The sequence below is a fragment of the Ceratotherium simum genome, chromosome 3 (assembly GCF_057802395.1).
Source record: "Ceratotherium simum simum isolate JZ-2026a chromosome 3, ASM5780239v1, whole genome shotgun sequence".
In the NCBI taxonomy this organism is placed as follows: Eukaryota; Metazoa; Chordata; class Mammalia; order Perissodactyla; family Rhinocerotidae; genus Ceratotherium; species Ceratotherium simum.
Window position 1 is genome coordinate 95952128 of NC_141902.1, and position 26037 is coordinate 95978164.

General features: G+C 38.4%; 1 protein-coding gene across 1 annotated transcript; it reads right to left on the minus strand.

The window, feature by feature from the left end:
- Positions 1–1768: 1768 nt before the first annotated feature.
- Positions 1769–26033, minus strand: LOC101393466 (stabilizer of axonemal microtubules 2). Its single transcript, XM_014788662.2, has 4 exons — positions 25848–26033; positions 20402–20581; positions 14972–15174; positions 1769–4209 (listed from the first exon to the last, which is right to left on the minus strand). The coding sequence occupies exons 1-4, from the start codon at positions 25883–25885 to the stop codon at positions 3266–3268; spliced, it is 1365 nt and encodes a 454-aa protein (XP_014644148.1). The 5' UTR covers positions 25886–26033; the 3' UTR covers positions 1769–3265.
- Between the last annotated feature and the right edge of the window lie 4 nt (positions 26034–26037).

A 26037-nucleotide genomic window follows, 5' to 3' on the forward strand; every position in this document is an offset into this window, starting at 1 on the left:
CCACTGCTCTTCCCGTCTCAGCATCTTGAAATGCCTGCTGGCAATGAGCATCTCCTAGCCACATTTCCTAGTTAGCCATTATGTTCCATAATGGCTACAAATAAAGAAGTATTAATGGAGCTATTGGAGCTGCTGATGAAATAGCCCTGGGAACCTTAGAGAGCAGGATCAAACTGTGCACTGTGTTCCTGGGTATGTTGGGGAGGGGTGACATTGCTGAAAGTCCTGTCTGTGACATAGGGTGAAGATCTGCATATCCACGTAAAACAGCATCGAGTGCAGAGAGTGAGAAAGCTAAAGCCTTAACAAAAGGAAAGAGTCCTGATATTTGATTGGACACTTCAGAAGTATATAATCAGCACTCTTTTTACCCAGTCTTTTTGAAGTTTGCTGACTTGTGATTACAAGGCCCACCTTCCCTTTTCCTGATGAAGGTTGAGAGGTCTCCTCTTCCCTTTGTGTTACGAGGCTGCTTCTCTCACACAGCTATTCTCAGAGAGGGCCGTAGATAGCAGTTTTATATAAAAGGAAGTCTGTAAATCTGAGGAAGTTGGGGTGTGGGGTTCCCAATCTCTGACTGGTGAACACTCCTCTCCTTTCTTCCTGCCATGCAGTTTTTGTTTTTAATAGTCTTTATTTTTTAGAGTAGTTTTAGGTTCACAGCAAAATTGAGTGAAAAGTACAGAGCTGCCCTATACCCCCTGCCCCCGCACATGCACAGCTTCCCACCCTATCAACAGCCCACACCAGAGGGTACCTGTGTTACAATCCCTGAACCTACACCTACACATCATCATCACCCGAAGTCCGTAGTTTACTGGGGTTCACTCAGCATTGTCCGGGCGGTTTTTAGAAATCACAAAGCCTTTCTTTCTAATTTCTGAGTCTGTGGTATTATTTTACACAACAAGGATATGTATGGAGACACGGTAGTGATGGGATGGGGTGGGGGTGGAAATTTCCTATCGCCTTTTCTCTCTGAATTGTCCTCCTTTCTTCATCAGATTCATCCAAGTTTGGCTTAGTGGAAATTCCTTCTATAATCTGGCAGGCTGTTAAGAAATAGTACCAGTTTCCAATGCTGTCAAAACGTTGTGTGTGTGTGTGCGTTCCTGAATAGTATTTCAAAGAGACCTAAAGAGATGATGAATCAGGGGCTGCTAGCTTTCCACCGCTGTATCTTGGAAGACTAACTCTGGCACAGAGATGTAGATCCCTCTGTTCCTGCGCTCACTCTGTTCTCACCTTCCCACTTTTCTTGATCTGGCAAGTTCCTACTTAGGTTTCAAGACTCAGCTCTGCTGTCTTCTCCTTAATGAAGCCTTTCCTGTACTCCCAGGCTGAATGTCCCATATACACTCTGTTCCAATCTCTATGTTCCCACCTATTATATTGAGTGTTAGCTTAGGGGAGACACCATTATCCATCTTTGTGTCCTCAGCCCAAGGCAAACTGCCCCAGGAAACCCTCGTAGATGTCTTATTATGGGTGACCTTTGTCACGGGAGGAGACCACCCCCATGAGATTACAGAGGGATTTGAATATCCAGCATCAGAAAATGGGCCAGGATGAGAGCGCTGTAGTATTCCCTCATTTTTCATTTTGAGTACATAATGTTTTCTGTTAAAAAGGTAAGAATATCTAATTATGTACAGGTTAACCTAGACAAGACTTTATTAAAAAGCTCTCTTTTCCAGAGAAAATTTGATGCAGAAACGATTTCATGAAAATACATTCCTTTTATTGATGCTTTATTAATGCTGCAGAGATATAAAATTCTATATATCATAATTTTCACTAATAAATACAAATGTAAATAAAAACAAACTACTTTCAAATAATTAAAAATACTTTAACCAAATGTTGATGGATTTATTCTCAATTAAGTATATAAATAATTCTAAAGATACAAAAGACAAAACTTTAAGATAAATAAATCATATTCTACCATAATGCAATCATCTTTCAAAGGAAAAAAACACCCAAAGAGTCCAATTCATTAGGAAATTTTCAGCATTTATAAGTGCAATATGTTCCTTCTACTTCATTACTGGCATTTCTCCCCTCCCTTCTGAGCATGTATATTCACACTGGGGGAGGAGGAGGACATAATTACGCCCCATGCTGAGCCTGGTTCCTCTTCTGAACCCTGACTCTGGGCATGGCAATTAGGTGCACAATTAACTAAGGTTACCCTGAAGATTTCTTCAGAGCTGTCAGTCATTCTTAAAAGTATTCTGGCAAATGCTTTTTCCTTTCTGGAAATACTGTCATTCAAACCATGTTATTCCCCCCAATCCAAGCTCTCCATTCTCTGCAACAACTCAGGAGCTCGGGAAGCTTTAGACGGCAAGACTCTTCTCAGAAGTCATACTGCTCCTAAACTGGAAGCAAGTTAGGTTATTTTACAATCCTTGCTACAGGCCAGAAAGTGAGTATTGAGTAGGCAATTATCCTAATTTGAAAAAGGAGAAAACAGGTACAAAGAGAGACTTAGTGGCTCATTAACAATCCCTGACCTTTGCTGAGCACTTTTACTTTATGGATTACAATGTATCATATGATCTGATGCTCAAAACAAAAGTTTTGCGAGGCAGGCAGAGCAGATATCCTTTTACAAATGAAAACACTGAGGCTCAAAGACATGAGTCACTTGCCTAGGGTAGCACAAATACAAACCAATGTCATCAGAACTTGAACTCAGGTCCTCAGATTCCCAGCCACAGAGCCTTTCCTCGTCTTACTACCTTGAACACAGTGAGGAGCAGTGCAACACCACCCACCAAAACAGGACTCAGTGTACATGAAGCAGATGCCTTAAAGTCTGAGGAAATGAATATTCTTGTCTTGGAAGAGGAATCTAAGTACCATTTTCAATGGTGTGCTAGATAGTCCTAATGCCTTGAAAAGGGATAACTGGTATGTGAATAACCATATAATTGCCATAACTATAAACACAAGTATAAATGATAATAGATTGGAGACAAGCTACCAAACAGTATGTTGTGGATTAAAATAATTTAGATGGGAATGTACCTTATTCAACTTTCAGAAATGCATATTAAAGAAAAATCTTGGTAAAACTATCAATACAAAATGGATTTTAAGATCCTGATTTCATATAATAAATTTGCCAATTTTGTTTAAAAATTTAAAAAAGGATTTTTTTTAACTCTCATAATTTTTTTCTACTATCAAAAATTGGTTTTGCCCTTGGAAAACCAACCCCCTGTTTGTTAGCTTCCTTTTAAACATGATTTGATGATTAGAAGGCCTTCACTATGGGAATGATCTTGCGGAAAAATTTGTGACCTCGGGAATTTGTATTTTCAAAGATATAACCTGGAGGAGAGGGATAGCTAGCAGGGCAGATTTCCTGTTTCTTTGGTGCATACTCTATAGAGTACACGGTTACGTCATCAAATGGAATAGAACTCTTAAAAGGAACATTTAAAGGTTTGCAACTCTCCGTTGGAATCAATTCATGAGGCACATAGTGAGATCTGAAAGTGCTCAAACCATCAAATTTTCCAGATGGGTTAGGAATCTGCTGCTGCTTCTTAATAAGACCCTGACGACAACTTTCCCACACTGGAAAATCTTCCTTCATGGTGCTTTTTCCTTGGAAAGGATAATTGTTATTTCTTCTATGGGAAACTGGCCTGATGGGAAGAATACGTTTGGCCTGATATGGAACATAGTCGAGATGGCTTGTGCTGTTTAACTGCATGGCACCTGTAGGAGGGACATACTCCTGTACTTTCTTGACTTCAGGTGGTGGGATTTCCCATGGTCGAAAACTTTCACGGAATTCAGTGCTTCCTTCAAATTGAGCTTTTTGGGTCACTCTGGTATATGCAGGTCTGCAGATTTTTGCAGTTTCACCAACCAGACCCTGAAAGTCATATCGGTGAGTTGTGAGATCTTCAAAGGGTTGGTTGGTTGGTTTGTAAACTTCTTTTGGCCTTGCAGACTTGACTTCTAGCTGATAAGGGACATAATCAAGGCGATGACTTGTGTCACCACTAAAAGGGTCTGTGGGACGCTGGACCACAGGGCTGGGTTTAAAGCTTTGCCTAGGCTTTACCTCCTGCGCAACGTAGTCATCCTGAAATATAGTTGAATTTCCAAATTTCACAGTAGGGGGGTAGTAAGCTTGTTCTGGTTTATGAAGTTCACTTTTCTGAATGTCCCAAGCCCTATAATCATCTTGAAAATTAAAAAAAGAGCATTTTTAAATACTGAAGAAAACCACCATCTTCTAAAAATCATGACTGACTTCTCTCCTTGCCAAATACCCTTCCATTTCCTTTAGAAATCTGAACGCTAACCAAGTACGAAGTTTCTCCAATTCCCCTCAGATCTAGATCTGCCCTTTTTTCTTCATTCCACCTTCCTCTTACTATCTCCCCACTTTAATAGATACAACTTTGCAATTCCAGATTCATCTGATTACACAACAAGGGAATGGAACATCTAAGATTGATTGTCGATAGTTTTTGAAAGCCAAAAATGCTGTGTTTTGGGTGAACACAGAGTTTAGGAGATTATGGTTGTGTTCCCAAAAACTGGTTGAGATTTTCACTATAACTCATAAAATGCTAAGTAAACCATAAAATCTAGGGATTAACATAAAGTCAAGGGCCCTGATGTGTGGGCAAAAGTGATGTAGGTATTACTCCTTGCTTTGGAGGGACTCCTCAAAGGATAGAGAATTTCAGCTCCATTATACTCTAGGAAGCCTACAGGACAGGGCAACTTGCACTATTCCAGAAAGATCACTGGCTCCAACTTTTCCTCCTCAGGAAATGGGTTCAAAGCATTCCTAAAAGATAGAGGGCCATCTAGAGGCCAGGAACTTGAACTGAGCGCTTTCAAAAGTGTTAGAAATTGTATGTAGAATTTAGAAGTGAACATCAGGGCTAAGTCTGAGATTTAGTGTTAAATACCATAACTCTGCTTCTTGCAGCTTACTAGACCATGCATGGAAAACTGAAGCGCTTATATTTCAACTGAGGGTTATTTAGGTTTTTCTATTTCTACACGAGAAAGGTAGAAAGCTGAGAAATACTATAGAATTGACTTCACCCAAAAATATATATTTCTAAATAACAAAAATCAATTTATAAAAGACAGAAGTTATACAAGATAAAGTAGTGGAATCTAGACTAAAGTCCACACAATGTTTATTGGAAAGGCCAAAACTCAAATGCTTATTATGTGGATACTTCCTTTGAAGAGAAAAATTCCTCATCCTTAGACATTTCTGCCAAGATGGCCAAGTTTTGGACCAAATGATTACTTCCACCTCAAGCTACGGATGTTTGGATGAGAGTGGATACCTGACCCAAGAGCAGGCAATCTTTCGGCTGGCAGAGACCCAGGAAAGAAGCTGGCAAGAAAAGATGAGCTGGGTCAAGCACACTTCTTGTTCTTGTGAACCTAAATTTGAAAATACATAGCCAGATAAAAGTGGGAGAAGAATCTAAAAGGATGCCATAAAGTAGAATTGGAGAGGTATGGTAAGCTGAAGACTGCAAAATAGACTTGTAGAGAAATAGACATGATAAATACGCAGAGGAGGCCAGATAGTAGAGTGGCAATCAGAGCAGGTGTGTAAAGGGAAGTGAAGATGCTGTGAGAGAAACCATGTAGCTCATGGCAGAGATGGAGGGAGTAGCTCTTCCCTCAAGCTTCCCCTGTGCTTGATAACTCTCCACTTCTAGTTCACAAGCAGCTTTACCACAAACTCTCTTTTCCTCGAGGCACCATGAAGGAATCTCTGTTGTTTACAATCTAAAGTATAAAATTATAACCCTATTTTTCAGTAACTAAAGGGAAGTCATAGGATATTACTGAAAGTCTGTAGTTCCACACCCTTGCTGCCAAAATGACTAACAGAAAAAGATGTTAACTTCATAAGAGAAACTAAATAGAATATTTCTCCCTTACAAAACTAGATTTGGTTTTCAAAAAGGAAGAATTCGGAGACTGAAAGACAAGGTTTGACAGCATACATTACCATGAATATGAATTCCAGATAACTGCAGAAAATTGATTTTCCTCTTATAAATATGCCTATGCTCATATGCCTGGAATATTATTTGTCCTGGAATACTTACTAACATCCTAGCAATACCTTAAAAACATCATAGTTTTTATTAATATCATCTGTTTTTAGTGTCTTATGACTCTTATGGAAAAAAACAAACATAACGCCATCCACATCTAACAATGCAGTCTGGTCATTTGGCAACTACACTATTACCCTTGTTAGTTAAGGGCAATTCAGTTTCCTCAGCTCATTCTTTTGATTTCTAGCCACTAAAATCTCGTTAGCAAGTTTGCTCTCTTCTGAACAGCTTTAAGTCCATGAAGTGCCTGCATGCATTTGCTCACCATGAACATTTGTATGCCTAGCTCCATCCCCATCATTATATAGTGAGTTATTCTAGGTTCCTTTTGAGGACAAAAGTCCTGAGTTGCATATACTAGTCCTTTTTCTTGTACTTGGGACTGGGTTCCCTGTTATCTCTTATGGCATCAAGGAATTAGATACAACTTCTATAAAGTCAGGGGGCTCCACTGTGGGCCTTTCTGTCTCAATCTACACATTATCAAACTACTCCTACAGTTTTAATACTACATGTAAGCTGACGACTCCCAAACCTGAACCTCCACTCCAGACCTCCCTTCAAACACCAAACCCACATTTCCAACTTCCTACATCCTCTATTTGGATGTCCAAGAGGTAAACCGAAACTTAGTGTGCCCCAACCAGAATTCACCATCTTTCTCAGACTCATGTTCCCCCACCCAAATAACCCATTATCAACAAAACAATGTCTATTATGAATTTGGCATCTCAGATAAAGCTTCCACCCAATCGACTTTCTCTCACTCCCCTTTTCCCATTTTAAGCAGATTTCATATCCTGTTAATTTTACTTCCTAAATTTTAATTTTTTTTTCTTTGAGGCAAACATGGAATGAATAGCAACCTGATGAAATCATATGAAAAATAAGAGAAAGGAAAAAGAAGAAACAACAAGGTAAAATAAGGTTCTTTAGGGTCTATAGTGATATCTTGTTTTTCCTTCTTATACTTGTAATTAGTGTCTTTTTTTTTTCTTGGTCAGTCTGGTTAGAGTTGTACAGATTCAGCTTTTGGTTTCATCAATTTTCTCTATTGTTTTTCTGTTTTCAAATTCATTGATTGCTGCTCTTCATTGTCTCTTTTCCTCCACTTTACTTTGGGTTTCATTTGCTCTTATTTTTCTAGTTTCATAAGATGGAGGCTTAAGCTATCGATTTAAGACGTTCTTTTTTTCTAATATGAACATTAAATGCTATAAATTTCCCTCTAGGCACTGCTTTAGATACATCTCATAGATTTTAATATTGTATTTTCTCACTTTCATTAAATTAATATTTCCTAATTTCCTTTGTTACTTCTGCTTTAAACCATTGGTTATTTAGAAATGTTTAACTTTTTTTCCAAATATTTGGGGATTTTCCAGACTTAGTTCTGTTATTGACATCCACTTTAATTCTGTTATGGTCAAAAAACATACTTTGTATGACTTCAATGATTTTATATTTGTTAAGGTTTGTTTTATGGTTCAAAGCATTGTCTATCTGGACGAAACATTCCACATACACTTGAAAATGACATGTGTTCTGTTACTGTTGACAGCAGTGCTTCATAAATGTCAGTTAGATCAAAGTTTTTGATAGTGTTGTTTAGGTCTTTATATCCTTACTGGTTTTCTGTCCATGTGTTCTATAGATTACTTAAAGAGGGGTGTTTAAGTTTTCAACTATAATTGCAAATATTTCAGTACTGTAAGTTTTTTCTTCATGAGTTTTGAAATCCAAGTTTTAGGGGCATACACATTTAGGATTTCTGTGTGTGTGAATTGTTCTTTTTATCCTTAGCTAATGTCCCTTTTTATCTCTGGTAATATCCCTTGTTCTGAAGGCTCTTTTCCGATGTTTAGGTAGCCAGTCCTTAAGCTTTCTTTTAGCTAGAGTTTTCATGGTATACATTTTTCCATCCTTTTACTTTTAACCTATCTATATCTATGTATTTAAAGTAGGTTTGATGTAGACAGCACGTAGTTTGTTCTTTTTCTTCTTCACGTACTATGACAATCTTTGTATTTTAATTGGCATGGCTAGATTATTTACATTTAATGTAATTATCGATATGGTTGAATTAAAATCTACACTCTTGTTGATTTTGTTTGTTTCCTATTTGTTCAATCAGTTCTTTCTTCCTTTCTTCCTCCTTTTTGGCCTGCTTTTGGGTTTACTGGGTATTTTTTTTTTAGATTTCATACTTCAGTAACATTTATTTAGTGGTTGCCACAAAAGAGATGTTGGCAAACCTTTACTATAAAGAGCCAGATAGGAAATATTTTAGGCTTTTGGGCCATATGGTCTGTGTTGCAACTACTCAGCTCTGACATTATAGCATGAAAGCAGCCATAGATAATACATAAATGAATGGTCACAGCTGTGTTTCAATAAAGCTTTACTTAACAAAAAAAGACAGTGGGTCAGATTTGGTCCATTGGCCATAGTTTGCTGATACTTGCCCTAAAGTTTATAAGACATATTTTTAATTAATCACAGTCTACTTTCCAAGTAATATTATACTGATTCACTTACAATCTAAGAACCTTCTAACAGTATACTTCCCATTTCTACCTTTTATGTTTTGTACTATTTTGCTATACTTTTAACTTTTACATGTGGTACAGATCCACAATACATTGTTATTTTTGCTGCAGAAAAAAGTTTTCTTTTACATTAACCTTCTTTTTAACTATTTCTGGGGATCTTCATTTCTTTATGTAGAATAAGTTCCTGTCTGGTTTCATATTCTTTTTTCTTAAAGAACTTTCTTTAAAGTCTCTTTAGTGAAGGTCTACTGATAATTCTTTCAGTTTTTACTTCTCTGAAAAAAGTCTTTATTTAGTTATCTGACAGATATTTTCACTGGGGATTGAATCTGGGTTGACAGGTTGCCCCTGCTCCCTCACTCCCAGCATTTTAAAGATGAAACTCCATTATCTTCTGACTTGCATAGTCTCTAACAAAAAGTCCCTGTATGCTTTGTTCCTTTATACATACTGTGTCTTTTTAACTCTGGCTGCTTTAAATATTTTCCTATCTTTCACTTTGTGTAGTCTGAGAATGTTTAAAGATACGTTTCTATCTTTCTTTCTTTTCTAAAAGAATTATTCTGCTTGGAGTTCTTTGGGCTTCTTGGATTTGTAGTTTGATGTCACGCTCACTGTTTTTGGAATTCTTTTCCATTATGTCTTCAGATAATTCTTCTATCTTGTTTTTTTCTCTTCTGGGATTCTAATACACATACATATATATGACTCATTTAAAAGTGTCTCACAGCTTTGGATGCTCGGTACTGGTTTTATTTTTTTCATTTTTCTTTCCCTTGTGTTTTAGATAATTTCTATTGACTTATCTCAAATTTACAGATTTTTTTCCCTCTTAGCTGTGTTGAGTCTACTGATATCAAAGGCATTCATCATCTCAATTTTTATGGGTTTATTTCTAGCATTTTCATTTTATTTTTTTGTAGTGTCCATCTTTTTGCTGTAATTCTCCATCTGTTCATGTATGTTTTCCACCTTTTCCACTACAGCTTTTAATATTAATCATAGCTAATATTAATCATAGTTAAATATTAATCATTGTTTAACATAATCATAGTTAAAACAAATTTCCTGATAGTTCCAACATCTGGGTCATTTCTGAACTTGGTTTTGATTTGGTCTCTTGACAATTGTTTCTTTCTTTCCTTCTCTTTTTCTTTATTTTTTTGTGCAATTTATAATTTGTATTTGAAAGCTGGATATTGTGTGTAGCACAGTAGAGACTGATATGAATAGTATTTATGTCCAGAAATGAATATACCTCTTCATCTTCCAGGCCATTAGTGAGTGGGGCCAAGTCAGTTCAATCGGTAGTTGAGCTAGGTTTGGTTCTTTTTGTTGTTGTTGTTTACCTTCAGTGCACCATTTGCTTTAAATTCCTTTGGCATTATCTTCTGTATAGGTCGGGGGCTGGTTTTCCCAATTTCTGCTCCATCCTCAGCTTTAGGCCTTTTCTTTGCACCTGCACCTCAAAGAATGTCTCTCTCTCTAATCTTGCTTCTCTCCAATTGTAGATTGCTGTTGCTTGTTATTCAGTGCTCAGTAATCTGGTGTGAGAGTGTCAGTGTGTGTGTGTGTGCGCGCACATAAGGGGGATAGTTTCTCTGTTGTCCTGGCCTAACCTCAGTCTTACACAAGCCCTGTGTCCCTGGGTCTCAGAGATGGGGCTCTCTCTGTGTTTCTGTCCCTTCTCATGATGTAGTAGATCTCTATTGAGCCCAGGGCAATTTCCCGTTCCTCCTTCTGGTTAGAGGTTTGCTGTTGTTTCATCTTTTCATTTCCCTTATGATCTCAGCTTTCCAAAGGACTCACAAAAATTTGTGATTTTGTAGATTTCTTGTTAGGTTGGGAACACTCTTTCAAGTCATCTACATCCTACTCTGAAACTGGAAATCCTGGAGTTTTCCTTATGGTAGAGTTTTAAACTACACCTTAGATTCTACATATTCAATTTCTTTAACAGATATAAGGCTATTCTGATTTTTTTCTTCTTGAGTTAGTTTGGCAAATTGCATTTTTCAAGGAGTTTGTCCATTTTATAACAATTATTGGCATAAATATTCATAATATCTTCTTACTTTTTTAATGTATGAATAATCAATCTTTGAGTTTTAATTGCAATATTTATTTCATTTACATTTAGTGTAATGAGTGATCTAGTTGAGTTTGACTATATTGCTATTTGCTTTTGGTTGGTCCCATACGGTCTTTGTTCCCTTATCCCTTATTTCCTGCCTTCTTTTGGATTAATAAAGGGCATTTTTATTATTCCATTTTGTCTATTAGCATTTTAACTGTAACTTTTTGTATTTTTAAAATAAAAATGCATTTTTGACTTATTAGGGGATCTTTTTGGCCTATTCAAATTTAAGTGGATGTTTTTATCACTTCTAGAACAATAGAAGAAACTTTCAACAGTTTAATCCCATTTATACCCTTCTGCCTTTTGTGCTATTGTTATATTTTACTTCTATAGTTGTACAAAAATACACAATTATTATTGTGACTTTAAGACGTCAATATTCTTTTATATTTACCCTTTCTGTGTGCTTCCTTCCTTCCTGCATTGCATGCTTCTCTCTAGAATCATTTTCCTTCAACCTGAAGAACTTTCTTTAGTACTGTTTGTAGTATGGATCTGCTACCAACATATTCTGTTATTTTTTTCTGAAAACATCTTTATTTTGCCTTATTTTTTGAAGGATATTTTCACTAGATATAAAATTCTAGGATTCATTGAGTTTAAAATTTGAGATTTTTTTTTCCTTTCAGCACTTTAAAGATGTTATTCCATTATCTTCTGGTTCCCATATTTTCTGATGAAAAGTTAGGTTTATTTCTAATTTTTCTTTTTGTAAATAACGTGTAGCTTTCTCTTACTACTTCGAAGAATTTGTCTTTACTTGGTTTTCAGAAGTTGGACAACAATTGCCTAGGTGTAGTTTTCTTTGTGTTTTTATCTATTTTGTGGTTTGTTGAGCTTCTTCAATCTGTGGCCTGATTCCTTCATCAATTTAGGAAATTTCTTGACCAACATTTCTTCAAATATTTCCTGATTCTTCATAGGTCTCATAATGTTTTACATATGCTGGATGTCATGTGTAAGAAAACCACAGAAACTAAAATCACTGTTATTTTCAAAAGGAGACAGTTTGCTCTTTCCTGTGTTAGGCAAATAGGACATGGGGCAGATCACCTCAATCCAATCATAAATTGAGCTGGGTTGGCGCTCAGTGGCACCTTTAGTTAGACATAGTCTTCCTCTAGTTATAACTGTCTCAAGGACAAGAACTGTAGTGTGTTTGTGGCAGAGCCCTCATTCTAGTGGGACTTTGTCTCCTAAGCACCTACTCCCAAGTGAGACTGTAGGATATGCCTGTGGGATCTCTCTGGTCCAGTCTCCTAACCCACCATGCCCCTAAACACTCATCAAACATCCCTCAAAGAAAATTGGCCATGCCTCTGGGACTTATAGATTCCAATTTGTCGTGCCAGTCCAGGTCAGGTACTCCACTGGTTTCCCTTCCCCCTGCTAGAGTCCCTCTGCTATGTCCTCTGAAGACCAGTCTTCAGCCCAGGCCTAGACTTGACAAATGCTCCCAGGGAAGTAAACAGTTGGCCATCTCAGCTCACCTAAGAAGGGCTCGTCCATCTGTGCAATTTTAGTTCTTTGCTTCTACAGCCATCCGATGCCATTAAAAAGAAGATGTTTTAAAAATTTATATAATTTTTTAGTAGTTGCAGTGGGAGTAATGACTTTCTGCTGTCTGCTATATCCTACTTGGCAGAAGAACTCAAAAATTTTTAATGGCTACAAGAAAAAGGTTAAGCGCCTCAGTCTGGCAATCAAAGCTTCACAATCTGATCTCAACCTACATTTATAGAATTATATCCCAATCTCTCAGATCCTGAAATCCTCTGGTTTCCACCATGTTCACTACACAACCTTTTTATTTTTCTTGCTCTATGCTTTTTTGCTCATTTCATCCTAGCTTTTGGTATGTCCCTCTTCTTTCTATATAACAATATTTACTAGTCTCTGACTCATTCCTAGGTTAGCCTGAAGTGATGTTGCTCAGTCTAATTTTTGAAGCACTAATTGTTCCATTAGTTTTCTGGTAAATTATTTCCCCCACTTGTGATATATTATTTATTTCTAGTATGGCTATTTAATTTTTCATGCTATTATTGTTCTTTTTTCCTCAACTCAACTGTAAAGTTTCTAAATGTCAACAATCATGCTCAATTCAGATCTCATTATTCCCTACAGTGCCTAGCACAGAGCAGAGTACTCCCAAAAACATATTTATCAAATCAAATACAGACCTATTTTCAGCATCTACATTTTAATATGAATGAATTTCTAAACTGAGGCTGTGGGGGCAGATATAGTTCTAAGAGTCACCAGTTTCATAGAACCATATCTCCAGAATCTAGATGTCACCCTTCTTACCATCTGGCAGGATTTTTTTCTTTATCATATCCCATTTCTGCCTTTCCTCTGTCCTCTAATTCTCAGTGAATAGCGAGAGAGTCTCTTCCCATTGTGATGTCTCTTTAGTTACAGACCTGTCCTTACGTAGGTATCTACAGAACCTGCAGCACAATCAACACACAGAATGATGAACTGCCTTGGCCCTTAGTGTTTGTTGTCTCATGCCCGAAAACCTGGAAATATAAGGATAACCTTTCCTTGCTGGGAAAGATCAGGAGTGAGAAGCCTACAGGGAACCCAGGAATCTTTAACACTGGATGATGGGAGTGGAAGTATGGGAATCTACAGCAAATCCAGGTAATGACAAGCCAGAACTAGTGTTGGTGTGTATGTGTGTGTGTTACATGTAAATGGTCACAGCATCAGGGAATATCAATATTATTGATATTTTTTAATAGATCTTATAGGAAAAAAAGATAAGAAAATCTTACTATGATTGTTTAAAAGACCCAGTACAGTCATTTTCATCAATTATCTTTTATGTCAAATTATTATGCAACACATTATCTTCTCTACATACCAAAAACATATATCTTAGCAATTACTATATGCTATATTGGATTATAACAATATACTTGTTCAGCATACATATTGTCTTAAAAATGTGTTCCTTGTGTAGCACCTTATGTGCTCCTACCTTTAAAAACAGAAAGAACACTGTTCCTGACCTCCTACTGGGCAGGCTGATAGAACACAGTATATTGACACCATGCACTTTACTCACTCATTGAACTGGTAAGGGTGATATTTAAAGAAAAAGTATGCATTCAGCTATGACCTATTTAAAGTATAAATCATTACTGTTATTGTGGATGGCATCACTCTTACAAAAGGGTTTTGATATTAGGACATACTCATTCAGCTATATCACATAACTAATGAAAAGGCTATAAGCCGAAATATGTAATTGCATTTTCAACAAAAAATAACATAGAAATAATATGTACTAATAAGAGAGCCCATTTTTAAAAAATAAAGACCCCATTCCTCAAAAGCAGCAGAATAATTTAAAATCATATTGAGTTTTAAAAAGAACCTGGTCATACATTGTCCAGCCCCTCACTCTTCTTAGTCAGCTGCCAGCAGGAAGAAGGTATTCTCACAATTCCTCCACGCTGGAAGTCTTAGAGGAGCTGATTCCCTATGTGGTGGTCCAACACTGCCTGCTGCTGGGTGGATAAGCCTATTTTATTCTGAGGTTCAGTATCAGGAACCATCTGCTTACAGACGTAACATTTATTCTCCACCTTAGCCTTTATCATTATAAAGGGAATATTTTGATTCTCCATCTGCTAACTCTTGTGTTGTAGCAGCTGGTTCAGAACTTGAATGGTGAAGAGAGTTGCTATTTATTTGACCTTCTCAAAGACTCCTGTATGCTTGGTAGAGTTTCAACTCATTCTGGGATGGAAGGAAAAGAACAGTACCAACTAAATGTGGCATAATGTGACAAATATGGCATAGTGCTTGTTCAATGGCATCCTGTGTTTTTATATGTTTTGAGATATTTGAGAATGAGATTTGAGAAAATTTGAGATATTTTATATGTTTTGAGATGTTTGAGAAATTAAGTGGCTGAATTTGGATAGAAATCCAGGTCTCTTAACTCTCAATCAGGCAAATGGTCTTTTTTTCACTATACAATACTATTTGGACCAAAGAGAAAAATGTTTTTTCCTAAGCCATGAAGGCTAGGTTTGGCAACACATCATAATTGCGTTTTTATATTAGATGTCAAAGCTGGAAGTGAGTTTTAGTTTTTTGGCTCCTTCATTTCTGAAATGGCAAGTTACCTTTATAGGTTGGGACAGTGTCCAACTTTCCTTTTTTAACTTGTTGTTTCTCCAAAGGCCGGACTATTGCCACAGGCTGCACTTTATAAGAATTAAAATCACGTTTGTAGGTAGTGCCAAGATCAATGTCCCCCTGTTTTGGTTTCCATTCTTCTGGTACACGGTGAGGCTGTTTGGCTATATCATAAGGACGATAATCCGACCTGAAATACATAAATTTGAAACATAGCCTCACAAGTTCTTTTATTTCTAACTATTTCAATGCAGTATTGAAATTTTCAAGGTTTTTTTTCCACTTGAAAAGTCTAAGATGATATTAAAATGGTGATAGTTGATAAACTACTTGAAAGAAATAACTGAATTCCTTTATGTCCCATCCAGTGACTAAATATCTTAAGAAAAATAAGTATGTCAAAAATCTTAGTTTTCAAAACATCATTACAATAGATCCCCTGTTAACTGGATCTTACATAAATAAAATCTTCAAGTAATTAAATTCTTTTCTAACCCGAAAGGAAATCTCAGGTAAAAGATTTAATGAATCTGAAAGAAATTTTAAATTCCCTGGGTTCACTTTGTCAAAATCCTTATTCATCCTACTTAAAGACTCTAGTAAACTATTTGGGCATGCTTTTTTCTTACTTAAGTCATGCTGTCTTCCTGCTCATCATTAAATAATCAATTAAGTATATAATTTACATCTAAACTCTGGCCTCTAGACACAAAGCACATTCATAGTATGGATGTGAGTCTTACTCATCTTTGGAACCCCCAGAAGCCCTTGCCATAGATGGGAGCCACATGGCAATCCAGCCCTGCTGGGTATTACATAATAGGTGGCAGAGGTCACCCTGCAGACACTGAGGTTGTCTGGTGGGGTGGAGAAGACCACAGACTCAGACTGATCAGACTGCCTGGGTCCAAATCCCGACTCTGTCATTCACTAGATGCATGACCTTGGACAACTTAGTTAACCTGCTTTTTTTCTTCTGGACTCGGTTGACTCTTACTCATTCAATGATTTGTTTAAAATATCTTGTATTAATAGCTTCCATATATGTCCACAAGCTCCAAAAAAACAAAATAACTCACTGCATCCCTTCTGCTATTCACAACATAACTTCTTAGACTCGTTGACTCCATTTCCTCACCCCATCAATTCACTTCAACCCACCTGTTCAACCTCGAGTCTAGCGCTGTCACTTCTCTAACACAGCTCGAAGGTTCACTCTGACTTCTATGTGATTAATCCATCAGGCATTTTTAGTCCTCATCCTGCTTGACCTCTCAACATTATTTCTAGCAAATTCTCTCTTCCTGCCTTCCTGATTATTTCTTCTCAGTCTCCTATGCAGCTTCATCCTCCTTTACTCAGCCATTAAATGTTGGAGTTCCTCAACACTTGAGCCCACACACTCTCCTCTTCTCATCCAGTGTTCACTCCTGAGGACAACTTCTCTACCCCCATAGCTTCAATTACTACCTATATAGAAATGTCTCTCAAATTTATATCTCAGCTCAGACCTCTTCTCTGAGCTCCATACCAGTATTTACAATGGCCTCTCGGATATTCAACGGCACTTTAAAACTTAATATGCCTCTATTCAAATTCAGTATTTTCCCTGAACTATCCAGTCCTTTTTGCTTGTTCCCTATTTTAGTGATTGGCATCACCATCTCTTTGGCTGCACAGTCAGAAACCTAGGACTCACCTTTCATACCTCACCTCCTCCTGTAACTAGTTCATCATCAACTGTTGTCAATTTTGCCTCCTAAGTCTCTCTCAAATCTAACTGCTTTTCTCCATCTCATCACACCATAATATTCTAAGCTTTCATAATAAGCTCATTCAAATCAGTTCAATAGTTTACTAAACTCATATATCTGTATCCACTCTAGTCCTCTCTCCTTTTCTCTAGTCCTTTTCTCACACTGGACCCAAAGTAATCCTTTCACATGTAAATTTGATCAGGTCATTCTTGTCCTCATCTCTTTAGCTTCTCCTTTACACACCCCTCAAAAAACAAACAAAACAAGCAAGAAATCTTCAGTGGCTTCTTACTGCTCTAAGGATACAGGAAAAAACTGAACCTGGCCCAAAGGCCCTGCACGGCCTCCTTCAGTCACCTTAATTTACGCTGTGCTTCCTCTCCTCCAGCTGACTTTAAGAATCGCCCTCTTTCCAGGCTCCTTCCTGCTACATGCTGCTCTCTTTGCCTGGAGTGCACTACCTCACCCACTCAATCCAGTTAATTGCTTCACATCCTTCACGTTTTGGCTCATTCTTCTCATTTCCCTGATAAAGTCACACCTCTTATTCTGGCTCTCAAGTTACCTTGTGCCTATCCTTCATAGATTTTATCACTATTATAACTTTATACTTATTTTGAGTGATTTTTTTTTTTTTTGGATGAGGAAGATTGGCCCTGTGCTAACATCCACTGCCAATCTTCCCCTTTTTGTTTGAGGAAGACTGGCCCTGAGCCAACATCTGTGCCAATCCTCCTCCACTTTGTATGTGGGATGCTGCCACAGTGTGGCCCAGTAAACAGTGTGTAGGTCTGCACCCGGGATCTGAACCCACAAACTCCAGGCCGTGGAAGCGGAGTGCACAAACTTAACCAATGCACCACTGGGCCAGCCCCCCCAAGAGATGTTTTTGATTGCCACCTTCACTAGACTGCAACGTCTGTGAGCATAGAGATCAAGATTGTTTTTGCTCACTACTCTATACCAGGTGCCTAGCAGACTGCCTGATACTTAACAAATACTTAATAAATATTATTTAGTGGATGAATAGGAGTGGAAATTACATACCTCTGCTTCTCAAGACATCTGAGTTGTTCTTTGCTCTTCCCAAATACCAGCTAGAGAGGAACAGGCTAAAATGCAATCAGGGAGTGGAGGAATCAGGGAAGACAGAGAGAAAGCTCAGAAGTCTTAGTTTCTCTAGTTAGATTAGTTAAGTGTTGGAAAGTATACCTCCAAACCCAAAGCAACTTTCTATGGAGAAGTAGTAAAGAGTAAATGCACTCTTACTCATCTGATATATCCCAAAACATTTGACATGTCCAGAATCATACTTTCCGGGCAGACTTCTACCAAATCTGGCAGTTGTCTAACTGTATTGTGACTGGAATGCTATAAAGGATCAAGTCTTGTACAAGTCCAGACATGTGCTCTTTACACAGTCTCTTCCTATATTATAGAAAAGTACAGAATGACACCTTATTCCTTGTTTGTACAGATAAACCAGCTTTCTGCTGCCTGGTCAACACAGTCAACACGAGGGAGTCAAGCAGGGGCTCCAAATCCCTAGGAAACGGCTCTAGGAAACACTGTTGCTCCCCAGTCAAAACACAAAGAGAAGATCCAGCATTTTATTAAGTGGAGAGATGATGATTTAAGAAATGGAAATTTTAGTTTTATTGGCATATTTGGAGCTTTTGGGAGTTGGGATATTCCTTTCCCTTTTTTTTTTTTTTTTTAAACTATTAAAGGCTACTTGAGCAAGTCAACTGAGAAAACCCAGAATTGGAAAGCAACTGCATTTTTAAAGAAAAATATGGCAGGTTACACTTTCTTAATTTTAACACTTAGAACTGGTTAAACACAAAATCTTTATTCAATAAATACAAATACTGTGAAATTTATTTCAACTCTCCTTATGAATCATTAAGGTATGAAGGAAGAAAGGAGTTAAAGTGAAGTAAAAAGAGCAACTATTCCCATTTGCTCTATCTCAGCCAGTTGTTCAAGTTCTTCATCTCTTTTACTACAGTCGATAATTACCTTGTTTATTTACCTCATATTTGTCCTTGGATTACCATCCCCACAAGACTATAAACAGCAGCAGCGCAAAACCCTTCTTTATGTTCCATGTCATACCCAGTGAACTGTCCAGTATCTGACCTATTGTATTGAGTATATGGCAACAGAATCACCAGCAATGCTGGTTAAAAATGCAGATTCCTGGGATCCATTCCATTATCTACTGACTAATTTAGGTGGAGCTCTTGAGTCTGCAATTTTAACCCTTCTAGATGATTCTAAAGCACACCAAAGTCTGAGGAATATGGAAAGTCTTCAAATTTGTGGAAGAGTCACACACCTACAGAAGTAACTGGAATCACCAAAGGACTATTACTGCCAGAGTTGCCTGAAGTGTTAAAGGTAGAAGTAGCGGACTAAAAGTTTGAAGGTCTCCACCTTTGCTATGTAGGTAGAACGAGCTCTATCTGAAATGAAACGAAAATGGGTAACACTAAATAAGTTGTTACAGAGCATTTTTAAAACCCCAAATTATAGAAGTATGATGTATGAGTTCCTTGAAAGCAGGAACTTCTATTTACTGATCTTTTTATACGTAACGCCTAAGATTGTGCCTTGAACAGTGTGCACACTAACAGAATACAGAAAAGAATTAACCCATTGAATTGACAAAGATACAAAGAGATCAAAAAAGCTAAGTCCAAATGAAGAGTTTAGGCTTAGGAGAACTTTTTGTCTATCACTCACTGAACAAATATTGAGTTTCTGCTATGTGCTCATAGGCAGCATACCAGGTTCCTTCTACTGGAAGTAGAAGGCCGAGATAAGAACAGACATAGTTCCTTCTGTCGTGGAACACTGAGACTCATCTAATGATAAATAATAGGACAATGCTTTAAGAGCTTACACAGGGGACTTTACCTGGCCTGAAAACTGGGTGATGGGTCAGAGAAGGCTTTTCAGAGTCATAATTGAGTCGAGATCTACAGGTTGAAAGGGCATTAACTAGCGTAAGAGGAAGGGAAAATTCTAGGCAGGCAAAATAGTATCTTGGAAGGCTCTGTGGCAAGGGAAACCCGGTACTTTCAAGAAATGAAAAATGTCCTACGAGACGTAAGCATAAAAGAGTGCAAAAGGCACTGCAGTGAAAATAAATTAGAGAAGCACAGAGGGACCAAACCATGAAGGGATTTTGGTGTCTATTAAACACAATGTGAAAGTATAAGAATATTTTAAGCAGGAAGGCAATAGCATTAGATCTACATTTTAAAAAGATTATCTCAGCAAAGTCAAAAGTATAGAAAACTGATCAGAGATGCAAAAACTAGAGTAGATAAAGATATAACAATTAGGAAGCCACTGCATTCCTCTAAGTAGTGGTGACAGTGGAAAAGCAGATAAATACAAAAGATTTTAGGAGGTAAAAAAATCAGAACTTTTAATTTCCCTTATTCCTTTTCACTTTTTGTCATTCGAACTCAATTCTCATCTTTCTATTTCTCTCAATTTGTGACTCAATTAGTTTCTTGCTTCTTGGACTGGTTCAGCTTATATCAACTAAATAGTTCAATTTAAAGAGTTAAAAAAAAAACAAAAACTTTATTAAGACCAGAAGAGTTGGGAGAAAAATAAGTAAAGCAAGAGTTTCTCAATATTTACTTAAATGTTGTTATTCCTTCCATTTTACCACGGCATGCTCGAAATTCTTGCTTGGGTTTAAGACTTTGAGGCGGAAGAATATTGCCATACACAGGATATTTTTCCAAATATTCAGTTGTGGGGCAAGACACGCCAGAATTTTCATAAATCCTTGTGGTTCCATGTGGACAATGATGTCGCCTGTGAAACATAAATAAACAGAAAGATTCTTTTCACCTCCAAAAGCATTTTGAGTGATACTTGCATTTTAATCAAAGACCTTCAATAAATTCAGAATCTCTAAATTTAAGAGCAGCTTAACTAAAAAACAAAAACAACAAAACTTCTGTTTACTCTGCAGTGGTGTTTACAAAGACAATGAATAAATCATGGTGTATCCTCATGTGGTAGAAACTCTGGTTTTGCTCTGACAATAATTCACTGTGTCCTCTTATACTACAGAACATGGAAAGCTAAGAAGCAAATCTCCCAGGCTCCTGCAGGCAGGTTCATCTACTGGATGTACTCACAGGACTCTGACTCAGAGAGCGCCACCTGGGGAGAGAGGCAGGACACAGCCATTCTGCTTGCAGGGACTGTGGGCGAGTCGCAGCGTCTGGAGCCAGCAGCTGCTAGGCAGCGCCCCGGTTTACAGGGTGGCTCCCTGACTTGGCAGCTTCCTGCCCTTGGCAGCCATGCGCGCTTCTGAAGCCTAGGGCTCTGCAGCAGTTTCCTGACTGTGGCAGAGGTGCTGGCTTCCTTGGCAGCCCCGGTTCTGTGCTGAAATTTTTGGGAATTTTTCCAGAAAGCTTATTTTGAAACTGTTTCTTTGTTTTTTCCAACAATTCTGTGAGCTATATATACTCCTTAATAAACTCCTTTATGCCTAAACTAGCCAGAGTAGATTATATTGTCCATAACTAAGAACCCTGACCAACACATCATATAAGCCAGTAGCATACAAATATTAAAGAGAATGAGGTTGATCTTTATGTATGGCCACTGGAAGATGGAGAGATTATAAACAGTGAAAACATGGGTTGTAGAATAGTATGTGTAGTATGGTCTCTCTCTCTCTTTTTAAAGATTGTGGATGTAAAACAAGTCTTAAAGAACATTTGTTATCTGTGGGGAATAGGATTATGAGGGATTTTCACTATATTATAGATTTTTTTACTTGAATTTTTATACTATGCTTCATGTATATTTATTTTATAATCAGAAAACAAAGATAAAGCTCTTAACAAAACAAACCAAAAAAAGTAAAATCCCACAATTCTGAAATATAAGGTCAGTTTCTCAGGTCTGGTATCATCTGGGGACCCCAGGCTATGTGGTAAAGGCTGATAATACAAGCCCAGGTAAAGCTGGAGCTGAAGAAAATGCATACGCTCTGTAGGTGAATCAGAACCAACTAAGATATCTGGACTCAATGAACCCCCAGGAAGAACATAAGGGAAATCAGCTGCTGTGCTTGGAGGCTGCTGGACAGCACGAAGAACTGCAGCGCAGGGAAGAGGGAAGAGGTGGTGTCATAGGCTATCCAAGAAAATTCAGTCAGGGGAGTTGAGAGATTCAGGAATATCAGCTGAAAAGGGAGGCTTTGGGAAAGGGCTGAAGTGATTTAGTACCATATGTGGTCTCGGCTACACAGGTCATGTACTGAGGTTCTAATGCAGCTGCACTGAGCTACAAGAATCAAGTCAAAGCTTTGGAATCTCTCATTGTGTTTGTTTTATTTTCCATCAAAGAAATACATTCACATTGTGACAAACTGAACAGTGCTGAAGAGCTTATAAAAGAAAGCAAAAGTCCCCTGTTGCAACATTTCTAATCCCTAGAAGCAACTTCTCTCTAGCTCTGCTTTCTAGTTTTTCTGGAGGCTACATCTATAACACTTGTTTATGAGCTCTAAACATCTTGATTTATCAGCTTAAGTGACTAACTTTCAAATTCTAACATAAAAGATAAAGATTTAATTTATACCACTCCACTGACTTCCTACTGTTGTACGGTCATTCATTCATTTATTCATTCATTCAACAAATATTTAATGAGCAACAACTATGCAAAGGTATTGGGGAGACCCTTAGTAATAAGAAAGAAAGGACAAAAAATTCCCTTCCCTCCTTGAGCTAATATCCTAGTAGTGGGGGAAGGGAGACCCAATGAACAAACAAATCAGAAAAATACACAGTATATCACATAACGGTTAAGCGCAATGGAGTAAAATGAAGCGAGTAAGTGGGATAGAGGGTGTGGGGTGGGGCAGGAAGGTTGCAATTTTAGACTATGACATTTGAGCAAAGATCTGAATGAGAGGATCTTTCATTACATTTGAGCAAAGATCTGAATGAAAAGGATCTTTCGTTACATATACATTGATTACATTTGTATCTTTAAATAATACACTTAACCCTCTTTTTTTATTCCATCAACTTTAGACAGCATTTCTGGACATCCCACTTTGCGAGATGAGGATATTAGCTCCTAAATACTTTTCTTTGACTTTCACACTTCGTAAAACGACAGAGAAAAGTGTTAGCTCCTAATTATTTTTCTCCAATTTTTCACCTCCCTTTCACATCTGACTTTCTGCCAGGTATACTTTTTTATTTTATATTACGAATTTTAAGTAGATTAGATTTTGTCCTTCAACACAACCAAGCTGCCATGCTTTGTACCCAGGTTTTTTTGCAAAGCTGTGAACTTAGTGTACTAGGTTTACATGGCAGGGACTATGATATACTGTCCAGTGCAGGCCACTCAGTGAGTGCAGGGAGTATCTTTTCTACCCCATGGGTTCAACACCATGTCCTGAAGAGCACTCACAGTAACAGGTTCCTAGCCTCAAGATTAAGTAAGCTATCTTTTCTTTCATGCTATCAATTATTAATACTTAAAAGTCATTCTAAATTTTACTTTACTTCATTTCGAACCATAATTTTATTGTATAGCTTTTAATTTTCCTGAAGTTTCTAGTACCTTTAATTCCTCTTATATTCTTTGCATTTCACATGCACTGAAGATTTTCACTCTCTCTATTGTACCATCTGTTCTACTGAGTCCCCTTTCTTCAAGGCAGCTTTCCACAGCTGGACTCCTAACTTTTCCCAGACAAGCAATTTAATTTTGTAAAGAAGCATTGTTCCCCCTGCCCTTAGGGATGAGTGTCATCTGCCTGTGCTTTATTTGGTGGGGGCAGACAAGGAGATGGGAAGACCAAGCAATACAGGTGTTTTGGATTTAGACCTCAAATTCTTCTTTCTGCCGACACCCTACCCTTCCATCCTCAACTCAACCTGTGTACTTAGAGCCGAGGCTGCCTCAGGCCCTGTTTGGCAGACAGGTTCCCACGGCTACTTCAGAATATTTACTTCAATATATCTGTTTTGATTGATCTGTCAGTGTCCCTTCATCTTCCTATATTCCAAAAATTTGTTGAAATTTCATCTGTTAATTCTCTGCCCATTCTCTTTAGTAACATGAGTTTATTTCTACCTTAGTTTCTATAATTTTATTTCAGTAGATCCTAGGAAAGGAATGAAGAAATATGCTCTTTTTATCTGCCATCAGGAACTTGAGGCAAAGACAAGTCAAATGATTTCCTATTCTTTTAAACATCATCCTTGTTCTCCTCCCTCCCCCAAATCTCACTCAACCATTCAGACCAGGTTTGCAAAGAAAGTTGGTTGTTACCAAGTCTCAAGTTTTCCTAGCATCCCCCAACTTTGTTTTCCAATATAAAACAACTCTATCACAGTTTAACTCACATTACAATTGTAAATACATACTGCAGAGAAAAATATGTTATGTTATGAGATGGATAGTTGCTTTGACTGATATAGTGAAAGAAACAGATATTTAAAAAGAGTTACATAGTATGAAAAAAAGATTCAAACAGCAAGAAGGAAAATGTAGCAAAAGCAGGTCAAAATTTCCCTGAAGAGGTCTCTCCACAATCCTGATCCTCCTAGAGAGAGAGGCAATGTATCAAAATATTAATCAGTTTGTCCTCCTTGTTTTTCCCTCTCCTTCATTTCAAGAGGTAGTCAGGGCCTTTGTATTTCCTTGTTTCAGGGGTTTTGGCAGGGCAGAAAATAGAAGATGCCTGAAGTCAACACATTTTCGTCTTTTTAAAAAACAATTCATAGAAGAGATGAAATTAGGTGTTCCTCTGGAGATGAAAGATAGTTGTCTTTTAGGGTCCCAAGAGGAAAGAGATGGTCTTGGACTGAAAAAGAGGAAAAGATTCCCCCAGAGAGAAGAAGGAGGTAAAAGATGAGCAGGAAGGAATTCTTAGAAGACTGGGGGATCTTTGCCTCACTCTGTATCAGCATCCCAGGCAGTGGCCAGATTTCACGAGTTGGCTAAGTGGAACCCAATAGCAGTTCCAGCTTTGCCAAAGATTCTTGTACCTCAAACATTAACCTGAAATCGAGGGGGGGGGGAGGGGCGGGGGAGGCCCCACTCTTGAAGAGGTTATGTGAACTTCAGCAAGAGACGTTTCAGTGGGAAGTATTACCAGTGTTCACAGCCCAGAGGGGACTCCTCTCGCATTGGCAATGCCTCAGCTCCCTATTCTATTGCTTGAAGAAAAGGGAGCCTCCAACATTAAAGAAGACTGAATATCCTGACAGCTGGATGGGAAAAGAACTTGGATTGGATATAAATTAATTTAAAGATTAGAAAAAAACTAATCAATTTTGTTGCACATCAGAGTTTTTGGATTCATACTTGAAATGTTAAATTATCTTTTAGTCTACATCTAATTATTAATTATAAACCACGTTTATCATGCAACTGGGGGAAAACTGCTTTCCATCAACATGCAAGTGTTTTTCCTTTGGAGAGGATTACAATATGAAAGGATTAACGCATTCATAATATTTCTTTAGCAAATAGTGATCTGATCTCTGGGTCAACGGCGAAGCTGAGCAAGGAGAAGACTGTGTTTACAGGGGTTGGAAGGTTGTTAGGCAGGGCTCACAGATCAATTCAGGGTTTCAGGGTGGAGACTACTCCCTCTTCATGCAGTCAGATCCCAAAGGAGCGCTGCCTGGATGGGAATAGGAATGCGGTCAGGCTTGGACGGAAAGCTGAAGGAAGAAGGCGTAACACGGGTTGAAAACTCATGGACTTGCACGCTGTTCTGTCCCTTTTCCTTTTTCTTTTTTTAATTTAATTTTGCGATGCACGCACTCTCCCAGTCGGACCAGCCTTACACCCGGCCGGGCTACACACACATTACCCGCCTGGCCGGTGGAGTTCCGTCTGCACTCTGCTTAGGGCGTCTACAAGGCAGAAATGGTTAACCCCGCTGGCTGGCGGGTGCGAGGCGAGCACTAGTGACCCGGAGCGGCAGGGACGTCGCCGCGCCCGCGCCCTCCGTCCCCGAGGGCGGCACCCGTTCCCGACCCCAGCCCGGGCCCCAGGCCCGGCCCCCGCCGCACGGGCCGCATCCTACCCGCAGGTGCAGATCTGACACAGACACCAGGTCCTCATGCCCCCTGCCGCCGGCTCTGCTCCGCGGCTCCTCCGCGCCCGCCGTCGTCAAGGCAACTGCGGCTTCCGGGCGACCGGCGCGGCGCCGCTTCCGGCGGCGCCGGAGACGCACGCGGGTCAAAGGTCGTGCGCCGGCCGGCTCCTCCCCCGGC